Source organism: Rousettus aegyptiacus, unplaced genomic scaffold (assembly GCF_014176215.1).
Source record: "Rousettus aegyptiacus isolate mRouAeg1 unplaced genomic scaffold, mRouAeg1.p scaffold_m13_p_12, whole genome shotgun sequence".
Classification (NCBI taxonomy): Eukaryota; Metazoa; Chordata; class Mammalia; order Chiroptera; family Pteropodidae; genus Rousettus; species Rousettus aegyptiacus.
The window spans coordinates 30,451,798-30,476,840 of NW_023416287.1; the positions used below are offsets into that span (position 1 = coordinate 30,451,798).

At 35.4% G+C, this 25,043-nt stretch overlaps 1 protein-coding gene across 2 annotated transcripts in view; it reads left to right on the forward strand.

Moving 5' to 3' along the window:
• The first annotated feature begins 13,909 nt into the window (after positions 1-13,909).
• The window catches only part of SPTLC3 (serine palmitoyltransferase long chain base subunit 3), a 138,336-nt gene continuing 127,202 nt past the window's right edge, over positions 13,910-25,043 (forward strand). Inside the window, exons 1-2 of one of the 2 annotated variants that reach the window (XM_016138117.2) lie at positions 13,910-13,970; positions 14,202-14,494. In XM_016138117.2, the coding sequence (XP_015993603.1) occupies positions 14,378-14,494 (117 nt within the window). In that variant the 5' untranslated portion in view covers positions 13,910-13,970; positions 14,202-14,377. The other variant, XM_036229668.1, reaches the window with a different exon arrangement.

Sequence of the window (25,043 nt, forward strand, 5' to 3'; positions counted from 1 at the left end):
CTACAAACAACTCACGCATATGAACAAGAAACAGGGAGTTTAGGTGTGGAATGCCACAACCTCTTGCTCTAATTCAGGACACCGAAGGAATTACTAAACTAGGGAGGTTCTGGCCCTTAGGTGCATAGAATTAACAACTGATTAGTGTTCAAAAGTGTCATCCCTTTTCCCATGTGACATTGAGTAGGGGAGATTGCTTCTTGTACTGCACCTTCATTCACAGGGTGAGATCTTGGGCAATTAGCTTAACTTTCTTGGATGTAACTTGTTTATTCATAAAAAATAATAAAATATATGTCTTTCTCTCCCTCAAAGAATTGTCATAAGATATCATCACATAAAGTAGAAAATAATATACAGATATATTTCTATTTTATTACAATTAGCCTCGTTTAAAAAAAAATTACATGAGCACTGTAAACATCTTGGTAATATAAGTAAGATGGAATAATAAGCAGTCCCAGTACTTCATCTCCCACAGAAAAATATGTCACACTGGTATACATACCAAAATATTTCTATGAGAGATCTAGATCATTTTACGAGATTTCAGTGCTCAAGATGAGGACACCTGTTAGATAGCCATCACCCAAAAAGGTAAGCATTGACAAGGATACAGAGTAATTAGAATCCTTATACACTTTGTATTGTTGGTGGCAATACAAAATGGTAAAACTGCCATGGAAAACAGTATGAATCTTCTTCAAAATATTAAAAATAGAATTATCATACAATCCAATAATCTTATTTCTGGGTATTTATCCAAAAGAATTAATATTAGGGTATTAAAGAGATTTATGCATCCTTGTGTTCATTGAGGCATTGTTTAAAATAGTAAAGAAATAGATAAAGAAAATGTAATCTATACATACAATAAAATAGATTCAGCCATAAAAAAAAAAAGGGAAATCCTGCTATCTGCAACAACATGGATGAAACTTGAAGACTTTATGCTAAGTGAAATAAACTAATTTCAGAAAAACAAATAAATGTTGCATGATTTCACTTACATGAGGACTCTAAGACAGTGAAACTCAAAGAAACAGAAAGTAGAATGATGGCTGCCAGGTGAAGTAGGAAACAAGGAATAGTTCAATGTGAATAAAGTTTTGTTTATATATGATGCTGTACAACATTGTGTTTATAGTTAAGATACTGTACTGTACACTTAAATTTTTTAAAATGTCATTTATTTATTTATTTCCAATATACATTTAATGACATTTTATTTTATATATTTTTAATTTTTATTTTTTAATTAGTTTCTATTCAATATTATTTTATATTAGTTCCAAGTGTATGTATAATGGTTAGCCATTTATATAATTTAAGAACTGATCCCCTGATTAATCTAGTACCCACCTATATGTAGTTATTATAATATTATTGACTATATTCCCTACGCTGTACTTCACATCCCCATAACTATTTTGTAATTACCAATTTGTACTTCTTAATTTCTTCACCTTTTTCACTAAACATTTGTTGAGAGTAGATATCATCTTATCAGTTCTTACCACACACACAAAAAATTAAGTAATGAGCCCTTCTAGGATGACTCCCTCTCACAACCTAAAATATTGTAATGCTAAATTCCAAAGCAAATTATAAATAACCTTGAGAACAAAACCTTATCATTAGTTAACAATAGTCTGTATAGGATATTTGGTGGGACAGGAGTTTTGGGTCAAATATTCCCTGAGATATGAGGTAATAACTCCACTTTTTCTGTAATTCGGGTACTTCATAACTCAGTGTAGTACACAACAGAAGTTTGTTCACTATGGTTTGGAAGGTAAAGAGGCAGAAATCACATGTCAGAGTTTTCTCACCTGAATAGTAAACACTGACAAAAGAATGTAGATTAAGGGAAAAAAAAAAACAAATTTGTGCCCATAGGTAATGATTTCTCTGGCACCTCAATAATGCTTCATCAACCCCCTTGGCTGACTTCATGAGGTCATTGATCAGACAATCTTTTGGCAAGAGGAGCATGTGAATCTTAGGGCCACTGCCTGTGATAGACACTGGGGACCAGACACCCAATTTCTATGAATCCAAGAAGTGTTTCTCTTTATGACTCTGATACTACACTTGGTGGAAAACTAAGAGCTCTTATCCAACCTGTCACTACAAAGCAGGTGGTTCCTGGGGACAAAGCTGATAAATGTCCTGCCCCTCCAAAAAAGCAACTTTAAATGATGTAAACAGTATTGAGATTGGGGAACACCAGCAGTTACAACTGGATAGTGGTCCAACTTTCTGCCCTGCCCCATTCTTGTACTTGAACATTTTTGTCATTCTCATAGCTGTCAGATGACTTTTACATTAAAAAAAAAAAATAGGTTTGCAATGTTTTGTTTCTTTGTATTCTAAAAGTCCTAACTGTTCTTTATAAAATGTTGATTTTAAATAGAAAAGTTTATTGTTTTTATCTTGCCCTTCATATTTTTATTACAATAACAATCTTATAACATAACAGATATAGAAAATAACCAACATCCCTCCATAAATATTTTTTAGTTCTTGTTCATATGCATTTGAATTTTAGCAAGGTATTGTTTTAGTATAATGCAATTTTGCGCTTTCAATTTTTTTTTACTAGACTTTTCAAGATAAATATTTTTCTTGTTATGGAGTCTGCCCATGTAACAGCTGCTTAATGATTCATGGTTAGTATCAATAAACTAATTAATGATTTACCTATTGTCTAACATATGAGTTACTTTTTCATTTAATAATTACAGATAACTGTGAAATGAAAATATTCATGAATATAAATCACTCTTTTAAAATAAATTTTCCTTGGATAAACTACCAAGAACAGAGTAGAATAAATATGTTAACAGATCTTGAAATGTCATGTCAAATTAATTTCCAAAAGTGTGGTACCCATTCATGCGGGCACAAGCAAGGGATTAGACTTCTGAATGACATGTAAAGATCTCTAAATAAAGACCAAACAATCTTTAGTTTTAATGAGTTTTTTGACATTTTAGAAGTATGATATTTGAAACAATGGTTATCCCTGGGGGAGATAATGACTGGAAGAAAGAGCAAGTGGACTTCTGTGGCCCTGGTTAGGTTCTGATTCTTGATTTGGGAGCTAATTAGTTGTATGAATTCAGTTTGTGAAAACTAGGAGAGCAGGACACTTCAGCACTTTTCCCTGTGCGAGTTATACATCAATAAATTTTCAAGAAATGCATTTTGAGAATTTCATGGGAATGCCTGTCACATCGCAGAGACACATAAATAATCTGGAACGTTTTTCCAAGCGCCACTTTGAACCGGAATTGAATATCTATATATGCTCATATATTTTGCTACAAACCATCAAAGATGTATCAAAACACCAAGTCTATGGGTGTTAGAAAGTTTCCCCAAGTCCTAGATGATCAAAAATTCTTTGTTTTCTAAACTTTGACAGCAGTTTGACAGTGACACCATTGGGAAAACCAGACCTATCAACTTGGAGTTTATTTATTCTCAAAAATGAACTTACCTAGTGAAGAACTTACCTAGTGAGAAAGTCCAGAGAGATTAAATGATGGGTCCAAGGCACACAGCTGGCTAACGAGTGGTAGAGCTGCAACTAAACCCAGGCCTCCAGTTTACTATAACAGTGATTTTTCCAACATAGCAGGTCACTTTCTCTCTAGCCTGAAATAAGCATTAGCCAAAATAGCTGTTGATTAAAGTCCTTAGTGGATTCCCAAAGGGACTGGTTCAAGTCATCTAACTCTATTTTTAGTCCTTCCTTAAGGTGTCTTCAGCCCTACTTTTTTACCTCCCAACACATACTCTCATCCTAGGAGAAGTATGTACTTTTGTGCTTTATACCTATTGCTTCTTTCATCTAAAATACCCTCCTATGTTCAGTCCTTTGCATATATTATCACATTTAAAATATTCCACACAATTGTCTCATAAAGTAGGTTTTAGAGATGTGTCCAAGAGCACACAGATACTAAATTTTCATCTAGTTCTGTTTAATTCCAAACCCCATGTCTGAACCACTCCTACCTGTTGCCTCCATTCTTGCATTCACAGCTATTGTGAGTCTTGACACTTACATGCACACTTGCGTATGCAGTGTCTCATTTCCCCTTCATTATAATTTTTTGAGCTAAGCATTAATATTGTCCCCACTTACAGATGAATAAACATAAGCACAGAAAGTTAAAGTGACTTATCTAAAGTTATACCATGATTATAGTCCATATCACCAAATTTAGTTTCTGATTCTATATTATCTTTGAGCTAATTACATAAATATTTATTAAGGATTTACTTGAAGAGCATTAAACTAGTTACTCTAAAAATTAAATAGAACACTTATAAATTGCTTTCTGTGTTAGATACGTATCTTCCACCTAGTTTAGAACATCCTAAACAGAACTGAGCTCATCTTGCTCTATCAGCTAGCTTCCCACAATGTTTAGATTGTCTTAGGATCTTCTCATCTTGGCTGTCAAGAAAACCAGATGCCAATTAGCCATGAAACATTTTTATCTTGTGGTTTATTCAAGTTCATTCATCTCCTGGTGCCCCTTATTTTCCTTGTTAGAAAAATAAAAGTCTGTTTAAGTTTTTTTATTCAAGCCAGCACTAGGCAACACATAAGAATTCAACATTTCCAAAATATATAGAGAAAATCATCAACTAGTTTGCCACTAGAAATTCTTTCCTAAAATGATAGTAAACATATCACATTACAGGAAAACAATACGATTAAATTTTAAGCATTAACAATGCAAAAATGCTTCGAAATCTTATTTAAGAATAAAGTTTAATGACACCAAAAGCAGAAAGTGAAAAATAAAAAACAGATAAATGAGACTTCATCAAAATTAAAAACTTTTGTGCTTCAAAAAAGACCATCAAGAAAGTAAAAAGACAACCTAAAACATAGGAGGATATACTGCAAATCATATATATGAAAGACACTTGTATCTAGAATATGTGAAAAATTTTTACAACTTAATAATAATGTTAAGACAAAAAAAAGTTAAAAAAGGGCAAAGAATTTTAATAAACATTTTTCAAAGAAGACATAGACATAATCAATAAACACATGGAAAGATGCTCAATATCATTAACTATCAAGGAAATTAAAATCAAAACCACAATGAGATACTACCTCATACCTACTAGAATAGCTATAATCAAAAAGACTGATAATTGCAATTGTTAATGAGGATATGCAAAAATTGGGACCCTCATATATTGCTGGTTACAATGTAAAATGGTGCAGCTACTTTGGAGAATAGTCAGGTAGTTCCTCAAATGTTAAACATAAAGTTAACACATAGTCTAACAATTCTTATATACTTATCCAAGAGAAATAAAAACACATTTCCACATAAAACTTGTATGCAAATGTTCATAGAAGCATTATTCATAATAACCCAAAAGTAGAAGCAATCAATTAACTAATGAAAGGATAAACAAAATGTAGTATATCTATATAATGAAATGTTAGTCAGCCACATTAAAAAAATGAAGTTGTGAAGGAAGCCTTTCACAAAAGAATACAAAACATATGATTCCATTTATATAAAATGTTCAAAAATGTAAAATGGTTAAACTAAGAAACAAAAAGTAGGTTAGTGGTTGTCTAGCTCAGGCAAATGAAGGGAAGGGAGGAGGAGAAATTAAGGGAAAATGAGGAGTGACTGCTAATGGGTATGTGGTTTCCTTTTAGAGTAATGAAATGTTTTAAAATTTATCGTGGTGATGATTGCACAACTCAGTTTGGTGTAAACCATTGAATTGTACCTTATAAATGAGTAAACTGTATTGTATGTGAATTACATATTAGTGACACTGTTAAATAAAAACAATAAAGCTTGGTCTTGGAAATTTCAAAAACAGAAGAAAATATTTGATGGCATACCCTTACATTCAAAATAAGCTAAGGCGTAATTGGTGTGCATGTTCCTTGTGGTTTATTTCTGTGAATTTTTCCCTAGATCATTATGTATGTGTGATTTTGTCATGCTCATCATTGCTCTAACTTAGCAAGAACAAGAAACCAATTAGTTGAAAACAGTGAGGAAAAATTGTCAGGTTCCTAGAACTGGAAGAACAGGTTGAATATAGATAAATTTGGTATGTCACCAGCTAACGTTTCCTGCACCAGCTCACTCACAGGAATTAAAAAATAACCACTTGGAAAAGAAGACAATGTGATTAAATGTGTCAACCAATATTTTCTGGTGATTTAACACACCATGGTTTCTGGGAAACCGACACTCTATTCAAAGGTCAAAAACCAGTTAATACACAACCCTGGCTTCCCCACCTCCATTCGGAATAGACTGAATTCATCACCATGTGTGTGTGTGTTTGTTTATGTGTGTGAGTTTTGTGTGTGTGTGTGCCTGTGTCTGTGTATCTATGTGCCTATGTGTGTTCATGTAAGAGGAAAATTCTGGGGGAACTTACTATGACATCAGTAGTTACAACTTTAAGATTCAATACAATAAATGTTATCTGGCAATAAGAATAAACAAATTATAGTTACATACAAGGATATAGAAAAATCTCACAATTATAATGTTGAGCAAAAGAAGCCAGACATACCAAAAAAAAAGTATATTCTGTATGGTTTCATTAACATAAAGTCAAAAAGAGGCTGAGCTAATCTGTATTGTTAGAAATAGGGATAATGGTTACTCCTGGGCAAGTTATAAGTGGAGGAGGCAAGAGGAAGATTCTAGGGTGCTGGTAATGTTCTACTTCTTGTTTAAACGAAGGGTCCATATTCTTTTCTTGTACTAGGCCTGCAAATTGGGTAGCTGGTCCTGCTGTTCGATCTATTCATTTGACATTTCTCTGTCTGGAAATTCAAGAGGCAATATTTACAGACTCCACAAAATATCATGAATCATGAGTCCAGTGCTGGAAAATAAAATCAGTGAAGACAAGACAGTCTGAATAAAACAAGAATTCTTATATACATTATATGACGTACCCCAATACTGGTACCATTCAACTTTGAATCACATCTTTAATGTGGTTTGAAGAGGAGAGAACAAGGGGAAAAAACAAGAGAGACTGAATTTTGAACCTGAATACCAAGCTGATATAAAATATTATCTTTTATGCTTTTCTATTTCCACTAAGGAAAAGAATAATTTATTTGATCACCAATTACTAATTGATTGTGATGTCTCTCTCATCTATTTTTTTCCTGAAAAATGATACTTAGATTTTTTTAAGTTTAGGAATACTTAAAAATTTTACATGCCCATGCTTCGCTTTCACAAGTGCATTGTTGAATGTTAGTTGCTCAAATATCTTATATTTCTTGATGCAACTGACATTCATTCTCTAACATTTTATAGGCCACCCTGTATGAAATAGGGATTCCAAAGTAATTGGCTGGCCAGTTTGATTTCTTACCAAATGTCGCTTGAAATCTCCAAAGTTAACAGTTTTCTTTTTCTTAAAAAGTTTTAAAATGAGGAACTTCAGGTCTTTCAATACTTTAATTTTATAGGACTATGTGGTCCTGAGCAATTTTGACTTTAAAATGGTTTAGGATAACACAAGGTAAATGGATTTGAAGTAAACTCAATAATTATTGAAAACTCAGCTGTGTTGCAGAGTACTTTTTAATTACCTGGGACCTACAATTAAACAAATCAATTTTTAAATCTCAGTTTTAAATGTATAAAAAGTACATTTTATTGCTTGTTATTGTGAAAATTACTGTGAAAACTAAATGAAATGTAGAAAAACACTGAGAAACTATTTCGAATGTTGATGAAACAAGAATAAGATTAGAATAGCAGTTTAGATGCCAAAGAAACAGTTTATGCTACAAATGACTATGGTATAATTTTCAAAACAGTAAAAAGCTTAACTTTCAAACAAATATAAAATGAACACATATAAGTTTTATTCAACTTTTTAATTAATTAACCAACAGTAATATATTAAGTCAGGGAAGTCAGGGTCAAAGGAAAATTTAAAGAATAGATAGCTGTAGATAGATACATATAGAGGCAGGAATGCAAAAATGAATTTTCTAATATATAAAAAACTGGATAGTGTCCTCAAAGGCAATGAACTATAATGTTTAGGTTTATCTTGTCAAATCAGCAGAAATCAATTATATTTCTGCCAGTCAAAATTTATTTGCATAGCTAACCACAAGAATCATTAGCATCGCTATTGGTTTTGTACACATTAACTTCTATTCCTACAGAACTGTGAAATAATCAACAGAAAATCAATCAAAAGGCACATACTCTCATAGAATCAGATGATCCCCCGAGAGTTCACCAGACTATGTGCTGCACTCCACTGAAAGGACAACTTCTCAATTTCTTTTGCCCATTTCCGAGTCTTGGACAATTTTTTTTCTTATAAATTTATCAACCGTATAACTCAGTAGTGTATGTGTATATGTAGCTGAATGGAAACAATTTGAAATGCCTATGCTCACATTCATTTCAAGTGGTGGGACAAATACATTTGTTTCTTTGTGTTGTGTGTTAATATGTTGCAAGGATAGATAGGTAGATAGGTGAATTATTGTTGTAGAATATTATTCTAATATAGTAACTGATAGTCATTATTACTCTCTTCTGCACCCCTCATCCTAGCCATCAAGCTGCTCTACTCTCATCAAATCAGGAGAGAGAACAGAATACAAATAATCTTCTCTGAATTTTTGTTTTCCAAACAAAAGTGAAGACCTTAGGGAAACACAAAAGACTCCCATTGAGTGATAGTCTCAGTTTTGAGGAGAAAAAGATTCTCAGAGACTAGGAGAGAGATGCTTCCAGGCTGGGAAGAAGGGAGTCAGAAGGGAAGTAATAGGAGGAGAGGCATAGGTGGGTGGCAGTGGGAGGAATTTAACCTGCTCCCCAGGCAATGCCTCTTGGAGGAGGGAAGTCCCTGCAGAGAGAACAGCTGCATAGAGCCTGGATGGATGGGGCCATAGGAAGACTTGTAGAGATCCCTGAATCCTAGCCTGGCATGGAGGGAGCAAAATGATTCTCTTGCTTTCCCACGTGGAACAAGAAAAGCAGAGAGAAATTCACTAGAGCCAAAGAAGGCAGGAGGGAATAATGACAAAATATTCAGTAGTTTATGTCAATGACCAGCAATATTGTCATTCTCTATTTTCTTTTTTTTTGCACAGCTGAGTTGTGGGTTTATGATTTATGTATGCTATATTTATGATATGCTTAGAGAGATTCAGCCCTCAGCAGACGCAACGCTGAACTTCTCATTATTAATATCAGAATCCACAATATTGATCCTCTTATTGTTAATATCAGAAAGGCTCAGACACCAGCCCCTTGGAAGCTTGGAAATTTCTCCATTCTAGGGCATTACAATCACCTCAGGATGTACCTCCAGGATCACTCCACTCCAGGATGGGTTTACCCTACAAGTGTCTAGAACTCACTTGGCTTTTTAACTGTGCCCTTCCCATAAGAGCTATAAAATGACCCAGTCACACTTAGGAGTCCAAATGAACTGTCTAGCAAAGCGAGAGACAGGCTACACCAATGTATCAGTACTTCAACCTAGAGAATATACTTTTCCTTAGAGTTATGTAATTGTATTGTCAGTCTTGGAAATATTGAAGTTAATAGAGAGGTGATAAAAAATCAAGTCCATAGTATTAATATTTGTGTATTAAATTTAGGAGTAGTCTATCTTTGCAAATAAACTGAAAAATCTATAATATTTAAGGTACTTTCACATAGTAGTGTTGTAAATTTAAATGAAAACATATAACAGAATATTAACTAGTTTATAGATAGCATTGAGATATTAAGGAGAATTTGATTTACTGTATAAATTATTTAAATTTATTAAATTTATGTGGGTCAGTTTTGTGCTTGGCAAGGTTTGGCTTATTAAGGCTAGAAGTTTCCCCAGTAGCCATTTCAAGGGCTTAAAAGAAAAGAAAATATATTCAAGTGTTTTTGTGTTTTAAAATTTAAAGGCATTTAATTAATTAAGTTTTAAATGTTTTAAGGCAATGCATTAACTAAGTTTATAAATGGCATTGTTTTCTTTAAAGAGAACTTAGCCTACTCAACTTTAATTAACCAAATATTGATCGATTAATAATTATGAAAATAATTGTTATTTTTTCATACAGAATTTATAACAAGATTTATAGATGGAGCTTAACTAGGTTGTCAATTTGTTTTTAAAAATACATAAATAAAGCATTATTGCTTTGTATAAATTACGCCCCAAGGAAACAAAGAAACTCATTTGACAGAAACAAAAATGTTTTTTTGGGTTAACAAAATCAGGGAGCTGTTTCCAAAATATGGTTGCTTGGAGAAGCTCATCCCCAAACATCTGAAGTTGCAGGTTGATAATAGTGGCTTTTGAGTACTTCTTAGTATTTCACTCTCTATTTTGAAAGTGTGAATCCTAAACTTTCTAAAAAGACATGTTCAGTTTCATAGGCAAAGAGTTTTGACATACAGAGGGAGGGTGAAACCCCATTCTTTGCTCAGGGGTATTCTGCAGGTAATTGCTGCTACAAGAACTTCCAGGACACTACTTCCTGGAAGATTATATCATGAATAAAAGAAGAAATAGTATACTTTTGCTGACCTTGAAATCATAGCCATAGATAACAGTTTTTTTCCTAACTTAAAATAGCATTACCATACTATTAGCCCATATTTTGAAAGAAAGAAAGAAAGAAACTTGACATCTGACACCTGTAATGTTGGTATCTGGCCTCCTCTGGTTTACAACCTATTGATGAGAAAGTTTTTTAAACTGAATTATCTCTACACTGAGAATTTTCCACACTGAACTTTTTAGGAAACTTAAATACTTCCCTGGAGAGGAATCACAGACTATCAAATCCCAATAGATTTTGAGATGTCGGTAGATTTTTTGCTTCTGTTTAATAGATGACAGGATTTTAATGGATCAGGAAAGCAAAATAAAATATTTTTATTACTTGGCATGGCCAATTCAATGCAATTTCCCAAATCATAACAGTTTCTGTGTTTTCTTCTTGATCCATGTTCTTCTGCCACATTTTCTGTGGCTTTGGAAAAGTCACTTAACTATTGGAACCTCAGTTTTTGCAGCATCATTGTGCCTTATTAAGGAGGTAAAAATTGATTTACTGAATAGGTTTCTAGATACTATAAAATTCTGACTATTTTCTTTGCTCATTTTTCCCTTTTCTGTCAACTTTCCACCTCCAAGTGATTCCCAGAGCTTTTGTAGAACACATTACCAAGCCCCGAAACTTATTTTTCTTGCCTATCCCTAGATTCTAGTATCTGGGCAAAATGTCTCTTCAGGGGATACCAAGAGGCCTTCATTAAATAATTTGTTATTTGTCCTTAATACATTAATGAATAGGCTTATTTTTATCTTCAATAATGAGAGATCTTTAGTAGAAGATATGCAGGTGCTGCTAACTCTTAGCTTTTTGAGCGTGAAGATTGCCTGTATCTTGTTCATTGTTATATTGAAGGGCTTAGCAAATAAACTAGTACACAATAGTTATTCAGACATTTGTTAGGTTTACTGATTGATCTGAAATACATAAGATTATTCAAAGACAACAAATCATTCTCAGTATTTAGCCTGTGTTTTAGTGTTGATTGATGTCTTAGCCGTTTTGGGTTGCTGTAACAAAATATCATAAACTGAGTCGCTAATAAGCAACAGAAATTTATCCCTCACAGTTCTGAAGGCTGAGATGTTCATGATCAAGGCATCAGAAGAGATGGTGTCTGGGGAAGACTTGCTTTCTAGACAGTGTCTTTTTGCTGTAACCTCACATGGCTAAAGGAGCAAGGGAGTTTCTTGGGCCTCTTTTAGAAGAGCACCAATCCCCTCATGAGGGCTCCACCTTCACAACCTAATTACATTCTAATATCATTGCTTTGGGAGTCAGGATTTCAAAATATGAATTTGGTGGAGGGTTTGGGGGAGGACAAACATTCAGACTATAAGCAATCAATATTCTTACACTCAAAGCTACCACTCACTCAAACTGACCTCCATGCTTATTCTCACTAGAGATGATATAAAATGATTGATTATACATATATACAGTATCTGATGGTGAATGGTTGGTGTGGTAAGACAATTCTGTGCACACAACAATTCACATATTCTAATATAACAAGTACAGTGGAAAATTTGAAGAGCGAGAACATGTGGTAGATTTTTCCTGAAAGTCTAACCTTGGCAATTGGAATTGGGAAAAAGAAAAGTGAAGCAGATTTCAGTTGTCTTTTGAGAGTATACACACACACACACACACACACACTCTATATATATGTGTGTGTATATATATAACTTTTTTCCCCTTGTAAAAAAAAAAATGAGAAGAAAAAGAGGAGGAGGGGGAAAATTAGAAAAAGGGGATAAGGAGAAATTTAACAGAGGTAAGGGAAGAAAACAGAAGAGAAGAAAAGCAGGAAGGATAGAAGTATCTAATGTTCAGAATTTAGTTTGATTTATCTCAAAATCTTTATTAAAAAATAACTTTCTGCAGGTCAGTATAGCTCACCCAAAATAGCAGTGTCTTCAACTTGTTTTTCTAAGTTGAAGCAGTCAGGCCAATAGTTACCAGTTCTCCATCTTACCTTTCCATCTCTCTTTTGCATAAGTCTAGAAGAAAATAAGTCAACAATACAGGTTTAGCTCCCAACACCAGGTGTACTAGCCATGAAAGACCAGTAAAAATCTAGTTCTACTCTGATGACAATGGTTGGGAAGATACAATAAAAATTCTGAACTTGAGACATAAAGGAATGGGTATTCTTGGCATTAACTTCATCCTGTTATTTGGCCCAAGACCTTATTCCTTCAGCTCTCCATGGGATGGAAAAAATGGCAATGCTCACATGCAAATCATGGTTAGGAGAAGCATGATCATCATGTCCTCTGTAAGGCACCTCTTCTGGAGGGGAAACAAACCCTGACCAAAGCTGAGAACCAGGAAGTGAGGCTTTGACAACAGCAGCCATTTTTGTCTTTTTGTTTTCCTTTTTTCTTTGTTTTTATCCATTGGCCCAATAAATGTTTTTGTTTTTGTTTTTCTAAGTGCCTGATGTTAAAGAAGTCTTGATTTATAAGAACCATGAGGGTAGGCTTGGAAGAACCTAACGGGCTATAAATGATTGACACTGTCTGACAATCATATCACCACAGTGCCATTGGATGGTAATAGGAGGTAGCAGACCTTTGATGACTAGTGCATTTAGAGAATGAATTAATAAGTAAACCAGAGGTGTTCATGACTGGGACACTGCAGTCACCATCTGTCTCACAACACCTGTGTCAGTAAAAAAGCCAAGTCACAGTTTTACTTTTTTACCACCTCATCAGACATTAGCCCACAAAAAAATGTGTTTTTTTTTCTCATTTTACAGGTAGAGAAACTAAAGCATAAAGAGAGAAAATGGTTTCCCCTAGGTCATGTGACAAAGTAATGCAGTCATGAGAAACCAAGTATTCTGTCTCCCAAACTTCTGTCTTACAGGAACTTTTGATGAGTTAGCACCTCTAATCATATCACTGGTTTTAACATTAGGTTAAACATTAGGCAGGTTCGACATCAGATGGAGTCTAAATATTATTTTTCTTCATCATTTTTGTATTATAGGAAAATATGCATCACATAAAATTCATCATTTTATCCATTTTTAAGTGTACAGTTCGGTGGTATTTAGTACATTCATATTGTTGTGCAACCATCACCATCATCTATTGCCAAACTTTTTCTCTCTTCTTCAGCTGAAACTGTGCTCATTAAACAGTAACTTCCCATTCTTTCCTCCCTCTAGCTCCTGGCAATGACTTCTAAATGTTATTTTACAGCAAAAAAAAATGTTGACTTTGCACTTGATTTACAACCAAAAATGTAATTAGATGCCAGAGGGAGGGCTGGGGAATAGACATAAATTCTGAACTGACTGTACCTACATAGAAGACTCCACGTAAGTGTGTTCTGTGTATGTGTGTATGTGTGTGTGCATGTGTCTTTAAAAGGTTTTCCTCCTCCCAGTCCGCCCTCTCACAGTTGGCCACCGGGTTTTGCAGTCTCCTGATTTCCTCAGTCCATAAGTGAGCCAGCATGGGCAACCTTCTTTGTAGTTTCAGGATCTAGTTTGCTGCCGTGGAAGCCACATTCTTAATTGAGGAGTGGAATGGTAACAGTTTGTTTTTAGTTTCACAGATCTCCCCAAAAGATAGACTGTTGCTCTTCTTCTGGAAAATCTTGATTGGTAGGATTCCTCCAAGGATTCAGCCTAAAGTGCTAATCCTATCCCCTCACCAACTTCAAAACTGAAACGTGCCAAGAACTTCTGGAGGAAAATCTGCTGGGTTCCATCATTTCGCACAAATGGCTAATTCTGGAGGTGGTGCTGTTTGTAATGGGCATCTTCACAGTCACAAAAAACAGACTGACGGCTCGCCAAGTGGGAACTGCACAAAGAATGGGATAGTGAAAGAAGCGCAGGTAAGAAGCAATCCCTTCCTGACTCTGACCAGAACATTTCAAACTTTCTTTGTAAAACTGTTTGAAGCTGTCTTCACTGAAAATTCTTTTTTATGAGGTGTTATGTGTTTTGATTCTTCACTTCAGCTAATTTCAAATGCTTGGCTACCAAACAGTTTAGATGTGGGTTAAGGAGAAAATTTCTTCTCTGTGCAAGAGAGGGCACACACAGTCCCAAGACCTTTAAACAGAAAATACAAACATACACACTAGACTTTTGTTTTCTCTCAAGCATTTCTGGGGCAGACTTGTGAAGGCTCAAACTTTTCAGCTAAATTTCAGTCCATCAAGAAATCATAACAGCCTGCATTCATCATGCTTTATAAAAAAAAAAAAAAAGAGGAAGTGAAAGTAAACTGAAAGTCGCTGAGATTATGTGGTATGGATGGCATTTTCCCTTGGTACACGATAAATGCTTCTCTGGATAAAAGGTGGATTATTTTTGGTGTTTAGTGGAGCATTATCATAGCTTACAGCTTGATTTTGGGCCAGAGTCTTTCTTTGAAACTTGACATCACAGCATTCCTTTGGAAGACAGTTCAGAAAATGTGGCTTATTGTTACATTCTGCCCACATGAACCATACAGCCTTTGTTTTCCTATTTGATACTTTTTTTTTTTTTTTTTGCTTCTGTTGTGGCAGAATGTTTGATGGTGATATACTGAGGAGGAGGAGAAAATCAAGAAAAGTTATCAGCTTATTCAAAGAGGGAGCTGGGCTCTGTAAGATACCTGGAAAAAAAACAGTTTCCCACTTCCCACATAATGCCTTGGCTCTTTGCTCTAAGTAGAGAAGAAGCATATTAGCATAGCCAAACAGGTAGCTTCACTGTTGGGAAATGAGAAGCTGGGCAGGGAACTTACATAGTCCTCCATCACTCATCCATTCCCAGAGAACCAGCATCCACCCAGGAGACAGGTCTGATTGTTCTAAGATCATAGAACAGGTTGGGCTGGCTGGGGGCCAATTCACCACTCAGTACATTAAATTTGTGCATCCAGTTGGAAGAAGTAAAGGGGCAGAGTGTAGGGAGGTACTCTGGAGCCTAGGTTGTATATAAATAGGTTATGGTCTCCTCTTAACATAGGCATTACCCTGACCTTAGAAGTGTCTCCCTGAAATCTCGGGCCTAGCTTCTCCCAGCTCAGTATCTGAAACCTAGTGCAGTATAAAGAGAAAACAGTCATGAGGGCAATCATGATAATTTGCAACATCTATTTGTCATTGTGTTGATTCAGACAGCTGTCACAAAAGACACTCCTTGTCCCTGAAATGCCTGTAAGACTGACCATTCACCTACTCACCCTCTGGATTGTTCTGATCCTGAGGACTCTCATTTGGGTAGAGAGGTCATTAAAGCCATTCTTCTCTCTTCTTATTTTATCTTGGTTTTATAAGCATCTTCTAGTGTCTAAGGTTAAAAATTTAGCTACATGGTTACAATCATTTCTAAGACAAAAGCTAGGATCCTGAAGATTCATTACTAAGTGCTCCCACAAACTGTAAGTAACCTTGGACACTGAGACTTTCCTGAGAGCAGCAAGAAATATCAGGGGTCCTGTTACCTTTCCTGACAGTTCTTTTTGAAGGACCATCCAGAACCTGTTGGCTCAGATATATTTACGTGTTACTAAGTTGGGATTTGCAACCACTGAGAGACTTGATTATTGCTTTAGAAATATTTTCCATAAAGAGTAAGCACTGCTGAGATCTTGGTATAGTTGAGAAGAAAGGACTAGATTTCCCCTCCATGATATGGACAAAGTTCTCTTCAGTTCTTGTTTTTTAGTTTTAGGCTATTTTGCCTTGAGACCCTTTATCAAACTGGGTCTTAACCAAAAACCTTGATAATTGATAAGCAAGCACTCCATAAAGGCTTACAGATGTCCTGGCCAGTAGTTTTCCAAACACGGTTTGCCAGGCCTAGGGTCCTATGAAGCAGCATCTAAAATCCTACCATCTCCTTTGAAGATCCCTCCATCCTTTCTCTTTCCGCTTATATGCAACCATGCAGCAGCACATTTGTCTCTTGTATATACTGGGGGAACTTGTAAGATTCTGTTGACGTGGGGTTATCGAGCATAAAATACAATTTAACAAGTACTGTTAGACAATTTCTCCGGAACTCTCCTTTTCTTTGTTCTAACATAGCCTGGTTTCAGTACTCTAGTACAGAGTCCAGGTTCAACTTCCTGACCTCAAGACTGGGAAGAGAACCAGATTCTTTCCATTTTCCATTCTTTCCAAACTTTCTAGAGGTCCTTTCTGGGCCTTTTTTGGAACTCAACTGTTGTCTGTTTGTTTTTCCTCCTTAAATCTCACATGACCTGAGGATGCACTGCTGATTAGTTTTCATCACTGATTAAGCCCATTTCTTTGTTCACTTCTAATATGACATCCTACCTCTTACTTCTGACTAATGGAGCCTCAGTCAGTAACAGAATATTATTGTCCTAAAGGGTTTGTTCTCCCTCCTCATGAGCATATCCTCATAACAGACAGAAGGGCCCTTAGTGTCTTAATCCAAATTTGATATTTTCTATAATTTCCTATTCATTAACTTAATCCCCACCTAATTAATTTGCAACTATTATTTACTTAATTGCTCTTTTATCTCCACTTATTATTTTTCACCTGGCCATACAATTTTATTAGGAAAGCCTGAAGTTAAGAAGGTAGTTGTTGTGTCTTCAGTGCTTTTAATATTGCATTTCCTCAGAGGTATCTTTTCATGAGAAGGAGTCACAATTTCTTCTTTTTAATTAATCCTATAGGATGAAGGAAAATTGTTGATCTTTTTCCTAAGCATTTCTTTCCTAGAAAATAAAATGTTTGGAGGTAGAATTATTCTAATTCAGTGAGTTCTTGATCCTGAATGTTGTAATATTACAAAGAGTCCTATACTGGGCCCTAAGAGGTAGTTGTTCATTCTATTGTTCATTCATGCACCAATATTTTTTAAGAATCTGTTATCCTTGGAACATATAAAGATATATTAAAAACTTTATAATTTAGCTATTAGGAGAAAGTTTATATTAAAATTAAATAATAAATTAAAGTTAAATAATATGCAAATATAAGAGCTGAGCTATCACAAGGCAGATATGATTTGAAGACAAATGGGTCTCAGATATTAAATACCAGAAGTGCAGAGTGGATGGGAAAAAACATTTATCAGTGTTGTATTACATGTCAAGACCAAGCTAAGTATATCATGTAGAAGTCAACTGTGCCCTCATAACAGCCTCATGAAGTGGTATAGTATTGTGCCCATTTTATAGATAAGGAAACAAGAGATTAAGGAACTTGTATAGAATCACAAGTGGCATAGTCAAGATTTGAACCCACATCCATGTTACTCCAAATTCAGTTTCTTTTGTACTACTTTCTAGAACCCCACAGGTTGGAGTGGTCAGTGATGGCTTTATAAAGCAGGTAGGACTCAAAATGAATCTTGATACATTTGAAATGGCAAAGTAAATGGGGAGTTTATTTTTGGGAGCAAAATGAGGGGGAAAAAAGGAAAAGAGCTCCAGAGATGGAGTTGCTAGGTGAAGGACATGGGAAGCTCTCTAGGAATGAAGAGGAAAGAGTGCAAACTCTGGGAGAATGCAGGGTATTTGAGAAATTTCTCTCAATTTGGTGAGACTTTAGCTTAGGGTGAGAGGTAGTGCCATGGCTGATGTGATACTCAGAAGATGCTAGATGAAGGGGAAAGGTAAAAAAAGGTAATCATGGAAGTCTTTTCTAGTTCTATAACCACTGAAGCTAGCCTTCCTGTTCTTTACACCTTTCTGCATCCTCTCGAGACCTGCAATCTGCTGGTACACCTGCTTTTTTGTTATGGGTTAAAATTCTGGAAAATGAGAACCATGATTGACAGTTTAATTGTGCAGAGTGGTAACTACCCGACAGGGCTTTGTAAATATTAGTGTCTTTGGGGCTCATCTAGGTTGCACACTGATTGAAATAGACGCCAATAATCTCACCAATTTTTAGAAGAATTTATAAACTAAAAGCTTTGGAGCAGCTACCAACAAAGTTATTTATTAGCCTTACTATTATTATTGAACCCATCAAAATGACTAGATTATTCCAACTAAGTTTCAACTTAATTTTGTACTTTATAGATACAACCTAAGAAAATAGACTTTCCTTTTTTCTCATGGAAACTGATTCTAGTTTATTCCTTTCCTTTTCTCACGTCTCTTCCCCTCTTTTTCTTTCCTCCATGTAACTCTGAGTCATGTGGACTCACACTGAGGCTCAGACAGAGTTCTAGAGATAAGATGCCTTTCGAAAGCTTTCTTCAAGGGCAGATGGCCACCCTAAATAAGCAGTTCACTTAGCACAGAATTTCCTGGTAATAGTGATAGTTTTGGAAAGTGATAAAGTAGATGAAAAATAGTTGCAAATTATTTGGTATGTTTCTCATTGAAAGGTGACCTATACAATGTGACAGAAGACAGAATCTGAGAAGGACTTTGGGGATTAAATTTGCAAGAAACCATATAGCTTGAACTCAGTCCTCTTAGAACATTCACTCTTAGAACCCAGCCATCATGCTAGAGGAAAGCCCAAGCAGCCCAGAGAAGAAGTCCAAGTAGAGAGAAACCAAGGATCTTTGCTGTACTTCTAGCTGAGATGCAGCACCAGATTATAAACTGTATAAGAGAACTGTCTTTGAAGTGGATCTTCCAGGTCAGGGTCTATCTGTTCTAACTGATATTTCTTGGTGTATAAATTAGTAAACCCTGATGAACTCTGTCCAAATTACAGATTCTTGACCTAACAAATGATTGTTGTTTTAAGTGTGGTATTGGTTTCTTAAGCAGCAATACATAAGTGAATACATGGATATTCTATTCCTTTAAAATGTCTAGAAAAGTCATTCTGCAACATCATCATACCTATTGTCAGTGCTGACATTTATATTTTGAAGGAAGAGTTTGTTTTGGCCATTTGCTTTCAATTTGTGGAAAAGATGCCTTTCCCTAAGCTATGCTTTTACTTTGTTTTGTGTTTTAGCATAGACTATGTGCTTAAGAAGAGCATCTGACTGGTATAGCCAAATACAATGCATTCAAATATTACTAATGCAAAAGCACAATCATTTGAATGCTGCTAAATCTGAGGTGTAATTATTCAACCTGAGAAGGCCTATAATTTGTTGCATTATCTATGAAGAAATAGTTGGCTCAGGAGAGTGTATGTTCAGGTGCAGATGTTTTCTTAATTAAAAGAACAGATATTTTAAAGTATATTTAATATCTATTAATTACATCTGTTTGCCAAATGGGTTTAATAGCAGTATCCATTTGCTAAAGTTTCCACTGTTAGAGGTGGACTGAGGTTAACCTAAATACTTGCAAAGATTCTGCTACATTTATTTTGGAATACACTGAATTTAATCTTTTTAGTAAATGTTGTCTCCTTTGTCTCAGTTGGCCTGAACTAATATAGTTTGACTGGAATTCTAAAGTATACCACCTGTAAATTCATGTGAGAGGAGCTGTTGCCGCCCTACTAAAAATAGAGATGTTAGCCAGGTCATTTACAATATAGATTTGACATTTGGGGAGGGGGCGGGGACAAAAACACTATAAGAGTAACTCTCAGAAGTATTCAAAATTGTTCTCCACAATCTACTTTAAGCATCACAATGCCATTTGTATCCTGCTCCACTCAATAGTTTTGCCACATTGAAGATTATATGATTACAAGTAGAGGTAGAGATTGCAAATGCCCAGAAGGGTAGCAGGGCCTGGTATGGAGCAGTAGGAAGTGGTAAGAATAGGATTACCTAAACAAAGCTTTTGTCACCATGAGGTAGAACAGGTCCTATGTTGACAGATCTTAGGATTTTCCAAAGAAGCTGGAAATCCAACTATAGTGAGTGGGGAAGAGAATCTCCTGATTTTTAAGTATTGGCATCTAATCTTTAAAAATTAAAATAGTGTAAATTTCAAGTAAATATTGCTACCAGCCACATATCTGTACTCTCTGAACTATAGGTATATAGGGTGAGAAAAATAAGAAGTTATAAACAGAGTGCTGTTTTCTCATATACATTTAGAAAGAATGATTCAGAGAATTTGGCTCCTCTTAATTTTGACTTACTTTATATTTTTAAAAAGCAATAGATGAGTCTTACATTTTCATTTTCCTGAGTTACATGAACACTTAATCCTGGAATGTGCAAGTTTGAGGAACAATTATGACAGACCACATATACTAGATTTCCCTGGCTTCAAATATTACTTGTCAACATGTTTGTCAAAATGTCATAGAACCGACAATATTTTACCAGTCAACCTTTATCTTTCAAATTCCATAGGAAATGACACACAAAATTTTTGTTAGACAATGCACTCATAAAGTTTGATCACCATTATTGTTCTCTAGATATGGTATATACTGGGCCTTCAAAAATTGATGAAGAAAAAGGTTATGTGCAAACCATAATTATTCTGTTAACCACAAGTTCTATTTGACCTTTCTCTGCCATGTGGGCTTAGCCTTTTGGAAGTCAAAGTTCCTTTGAAGATCTGATAGATACTTTTTAGAAAAATGAATACGTCTATAATCATAAAATTTTCCATGTCGAGAGTTCATATATTAGGATTTTCTCAGATCCCCAGGTTAACAATCTTAGCTTTGGAATGCCGTTATCAATTAGGCTACTTCTGTTCTCACAACCTAACCAGAAAAACCAGCAAATCAACCTCTCCAGAGAAGCTAGGGTAAGGTATTCATAAATTGATTCACCAAGAAGAGAAAACCACACATAACCCTAAGCAACTCAGGCAATAAGTACCCACATGTGTTGTTCATTTATTTAAAAATTTATTTTAGAATTTTGCATTCTACTCTATAATACATTCACATTTCTTTTACTATAAAGCTACTTTTATGTCCTCCCTTAAAACCTTGAGTAAAAATGAACTCTCCAGAAAGATATTTTTTTTTTCCTGGTGGCTTTTCTCACCCCAGCACCCCTCAGGATTTCACAAAGAGCCGTTTAAGGAAGAATGATAGCAGTAAGACAACTCGCTTCAACATCAGATAGGACTGGGTTTGAGACCTAGCTCTGCCCCTTACTAACTGTGTCACACTGGGCAGATAACTTCATGTCTCTAATCCATAATCTCACAAAGCAATTATAAAAATGAACTGAGATCATAGAAGTAAGGCTCACATAACTCTCAGATATTTAGTAGATACTCAGTAAATGATAGCTGTTATCTATTAAAATTAGCCTGCAGTTTTCTCTTTCTCTTCAACTTCTTTTATGAGTATTAAGTATAGTGCCTGGCATATAATGGGTACTCAATAAATGATAGTCTTAAACCCTCCACTTCCCTTGTCCAGTGATGGCTTCTCGGTTTTCATTATACTTGGCCCGTCAGCAGCATTCGACATGAGTGATCACTACCTCTTCCTTAAAGCACCTTATCTTGGCTTCCAGAATAGAATCCTTCTATATTATTAGCTGTTCCTTTGGAGTTTCTTTTCCTGGTTCCTCTCCATCTCTTTCACCTTTAAACAATGGGATGACCCCAAGGCTCAGTCTTTGTACCTTCTCTCTTTTCTAACTGCATATCTAATCACGTCCAAAACTGAACTCTTGATACTTTCTCCCTCTGTCTCCAAACTGTCTCCCCTTATAGTATTTCCAATCTCAGTAAATGACAACTCTATCCTTCCAGTGGCTCAAACCAAAAACCTGGGCATCGTTCATGATTTATCTTTTTCACTCTACATTCAATCAGTTTGCAAACTCAAGATCCTACCTTCACAGTATGTCCAGAATCTGACCACTTCTCAGCTCTCCCACAGCAACCACTCTGGTCTCAGCCACCATTATGTCTCATCTGGATTGTTGCAAGAGCTTCATTTCATCTCCCTGAGTGCCAGTTATGTATTGCTGAATAACAAAACCTCCTAATACAAGGTGGCATAAAACAACAACTATTTTATTATGCTCACAGATTCTGCTGGTCAGAAATTCAGAAATAGATGTAGGAGGAACAGCTCTTCCCTGTTCTGATATCTGGGGCCTCAGCTGTGATGAGTCAGTTAACTGGGCCTGGAACAGCTGGGCCAGGAGAATCTGTCTAGAAGACGGCTTCCTCACTCCCATGTCTGGCATCCAGGCTGGGATGGGTGAAAAACAGGACAAGCCCAGATGGTGGATTGGATTTCTGCATGGCCTTTCCAGCAGGAAAGACTCCAGAAGAGTTGTCTAGTAAATAAAGGAGAAGTCTTGTGGCCTTTTACAACCTGACATCAGAAGTCAGCTTCACTTCCACCTTACTCTGTAGGTTGCAGTAGTCACAAAGAACCCCCATCAGGTTCAAGAGGAAAAAACTATCTCATCTCTCACTGGGAAGAGTATCAGAAAATTTATGGACATATTTTTAAATCAACATACCCTACTTTCACCCTTGCCTTCCCCTCAACCACCATCAGAAAAAAAGTGTTCTCAACACAGCAGCCAGAATGATCTGATCTTGTTGAAATGAAATCAAGATGTCACTCTTTTGCCCAAATCCATCCCATGACTCCTGTTTCACTCAGAGTAAAAGCCAAAATCTTAACAATAGCCAGAAGACCCATCACACACATGACTTGGTCTTCTCTGACTCATTCTGTGCTTCTTTGCTCAGAGCTCACTATATTCCAGTCACACTGGAGCAAGTAACCATGTATCCTTTTACCTGGGGACATGTGCACTTCCTCTCCTATTTGCATTTCCCAGATGGCTGAAAAACAGGACATGCCTGTGCCCTCCCTCCCTTACTCAGATGTTATCTCCTCAATGAGAGGTAATTTCTATCTAAAATTGCAAACCTCCTCACTTCCTGCCTCTTTCATGCTTGTTTTCTTTAGTACTTAACACCATCTACGTGTGCACACATGGGCACACACACTCAGGCACCAATTTATTTTCTATGTGAGAGCCACGTGGGCAGGGATTTCTACCTTATCCACTGCTGAATCATCAGCACCTAGGCCAAGCCTGTACATAGTAGGTAGGTGCTTATAATATTTGTGGAATGAATAAAAACCATCTGTTTTTACCAATCTATTGTTTGTAAGAACTCTCATTTCAGCTTGTTTTGCTTGTTATTTAAATTGCCATTTGCTATTCACATGCCTAGTTCTTTAAAAGACTAAAAAGGCCATACTCATATAGAAGCTTGTTTGTAGACATTAAAGTGTATAACCTCATTAATTAATTTACAGATTTCTTAACCTTTGTTGGAGAACATTCACCATCCTTCTTTTAATAATCACTAAATCATTGGGGTATTTTGTATGACTAGGTAGCTACATGCTTTTCTATCTGACTTAATTTTACTTAGCATGATACCCTCTCGATCCATTCATGTTGTTGTAAATGACAATCTTTCATTCTTTTTTATTTGTGAATAATATTCCATTATATATATGCCTCATTCTTATCCATCTATCGACGGATACCTAGGTTGCTTCTATATCTTAGTTATTGTAGATAATGCTGCAATGCATATAGTAGTATATCTTTTTGAATTAGTGTTTTGTCTTCTTCAAATATCCAAAAGTAGAATTGCTGGGTCATATGGTAGTTTTATTTGTAACTTTTCGAAGAACAATATTGTTTTCCATAGTGGCTGCTCCAGTTTACAATCTAACCAAGAGTGAACTATTTATACTGATATCCAGATATTATGTATATTCCAAGCCTGGGGCCAAGAAACATGCTTTAAGCAAGTGAAACTTTTTGAAGGAAATGAAAATAGATATTAAATATTATTGATTCATCCTAATAATTTTGTTACCTCTTAGCAGGAGATGAAATATTCTGAATTAGGGAGAAAATAACTAATACCTTAGGGTATATATGCTGTCATTGGATTTTAATAAAATTCTGCATTGTCAGGGTTAAATGTCCAAAAGTCAGTACAATCTGTGTTCCCACCAATGACCCTGTATATGAAATGATTTTAACAATTTCATTTAACAAAATGTTGCCTCATACTGCATGCAAAGAACTCTACAAATACTAATTTATTTGAGCCTTGCAACGTCCTTAGGAGTTTAATACTATTACCATTCCTATCATTTAAATGAGGCAACAGATCATACAAAGTTAGGTAAATTTGCCTAAGATTAAGCCTCCACTTAAATCTCTACTTAGTAGTGCAATCTGGCCCTAGTGTCTGTGTTTTTATCACTAGGAGGAAAAAAATGCATTTCCTCAAACATCTTACTGCAAACTTACAAAATAGAATTTTATAATAAATATTCATATGCCTACCACCTGGATTCTACAGTTAATATTTTACTGTAGAATCACATATCTATCTACCTATCCATCCTTCATCCATTAATCCATATGCTTTATGCATTTCAAAGAAAATTATAGAATCATCAATACACCTTGCCCCTAAACTCTTTCACAAGCCTATCATTAACCAGAGTTTAATATTTGTTTATAGTTATTTTTTTCTTTCCTTTGAGGCAA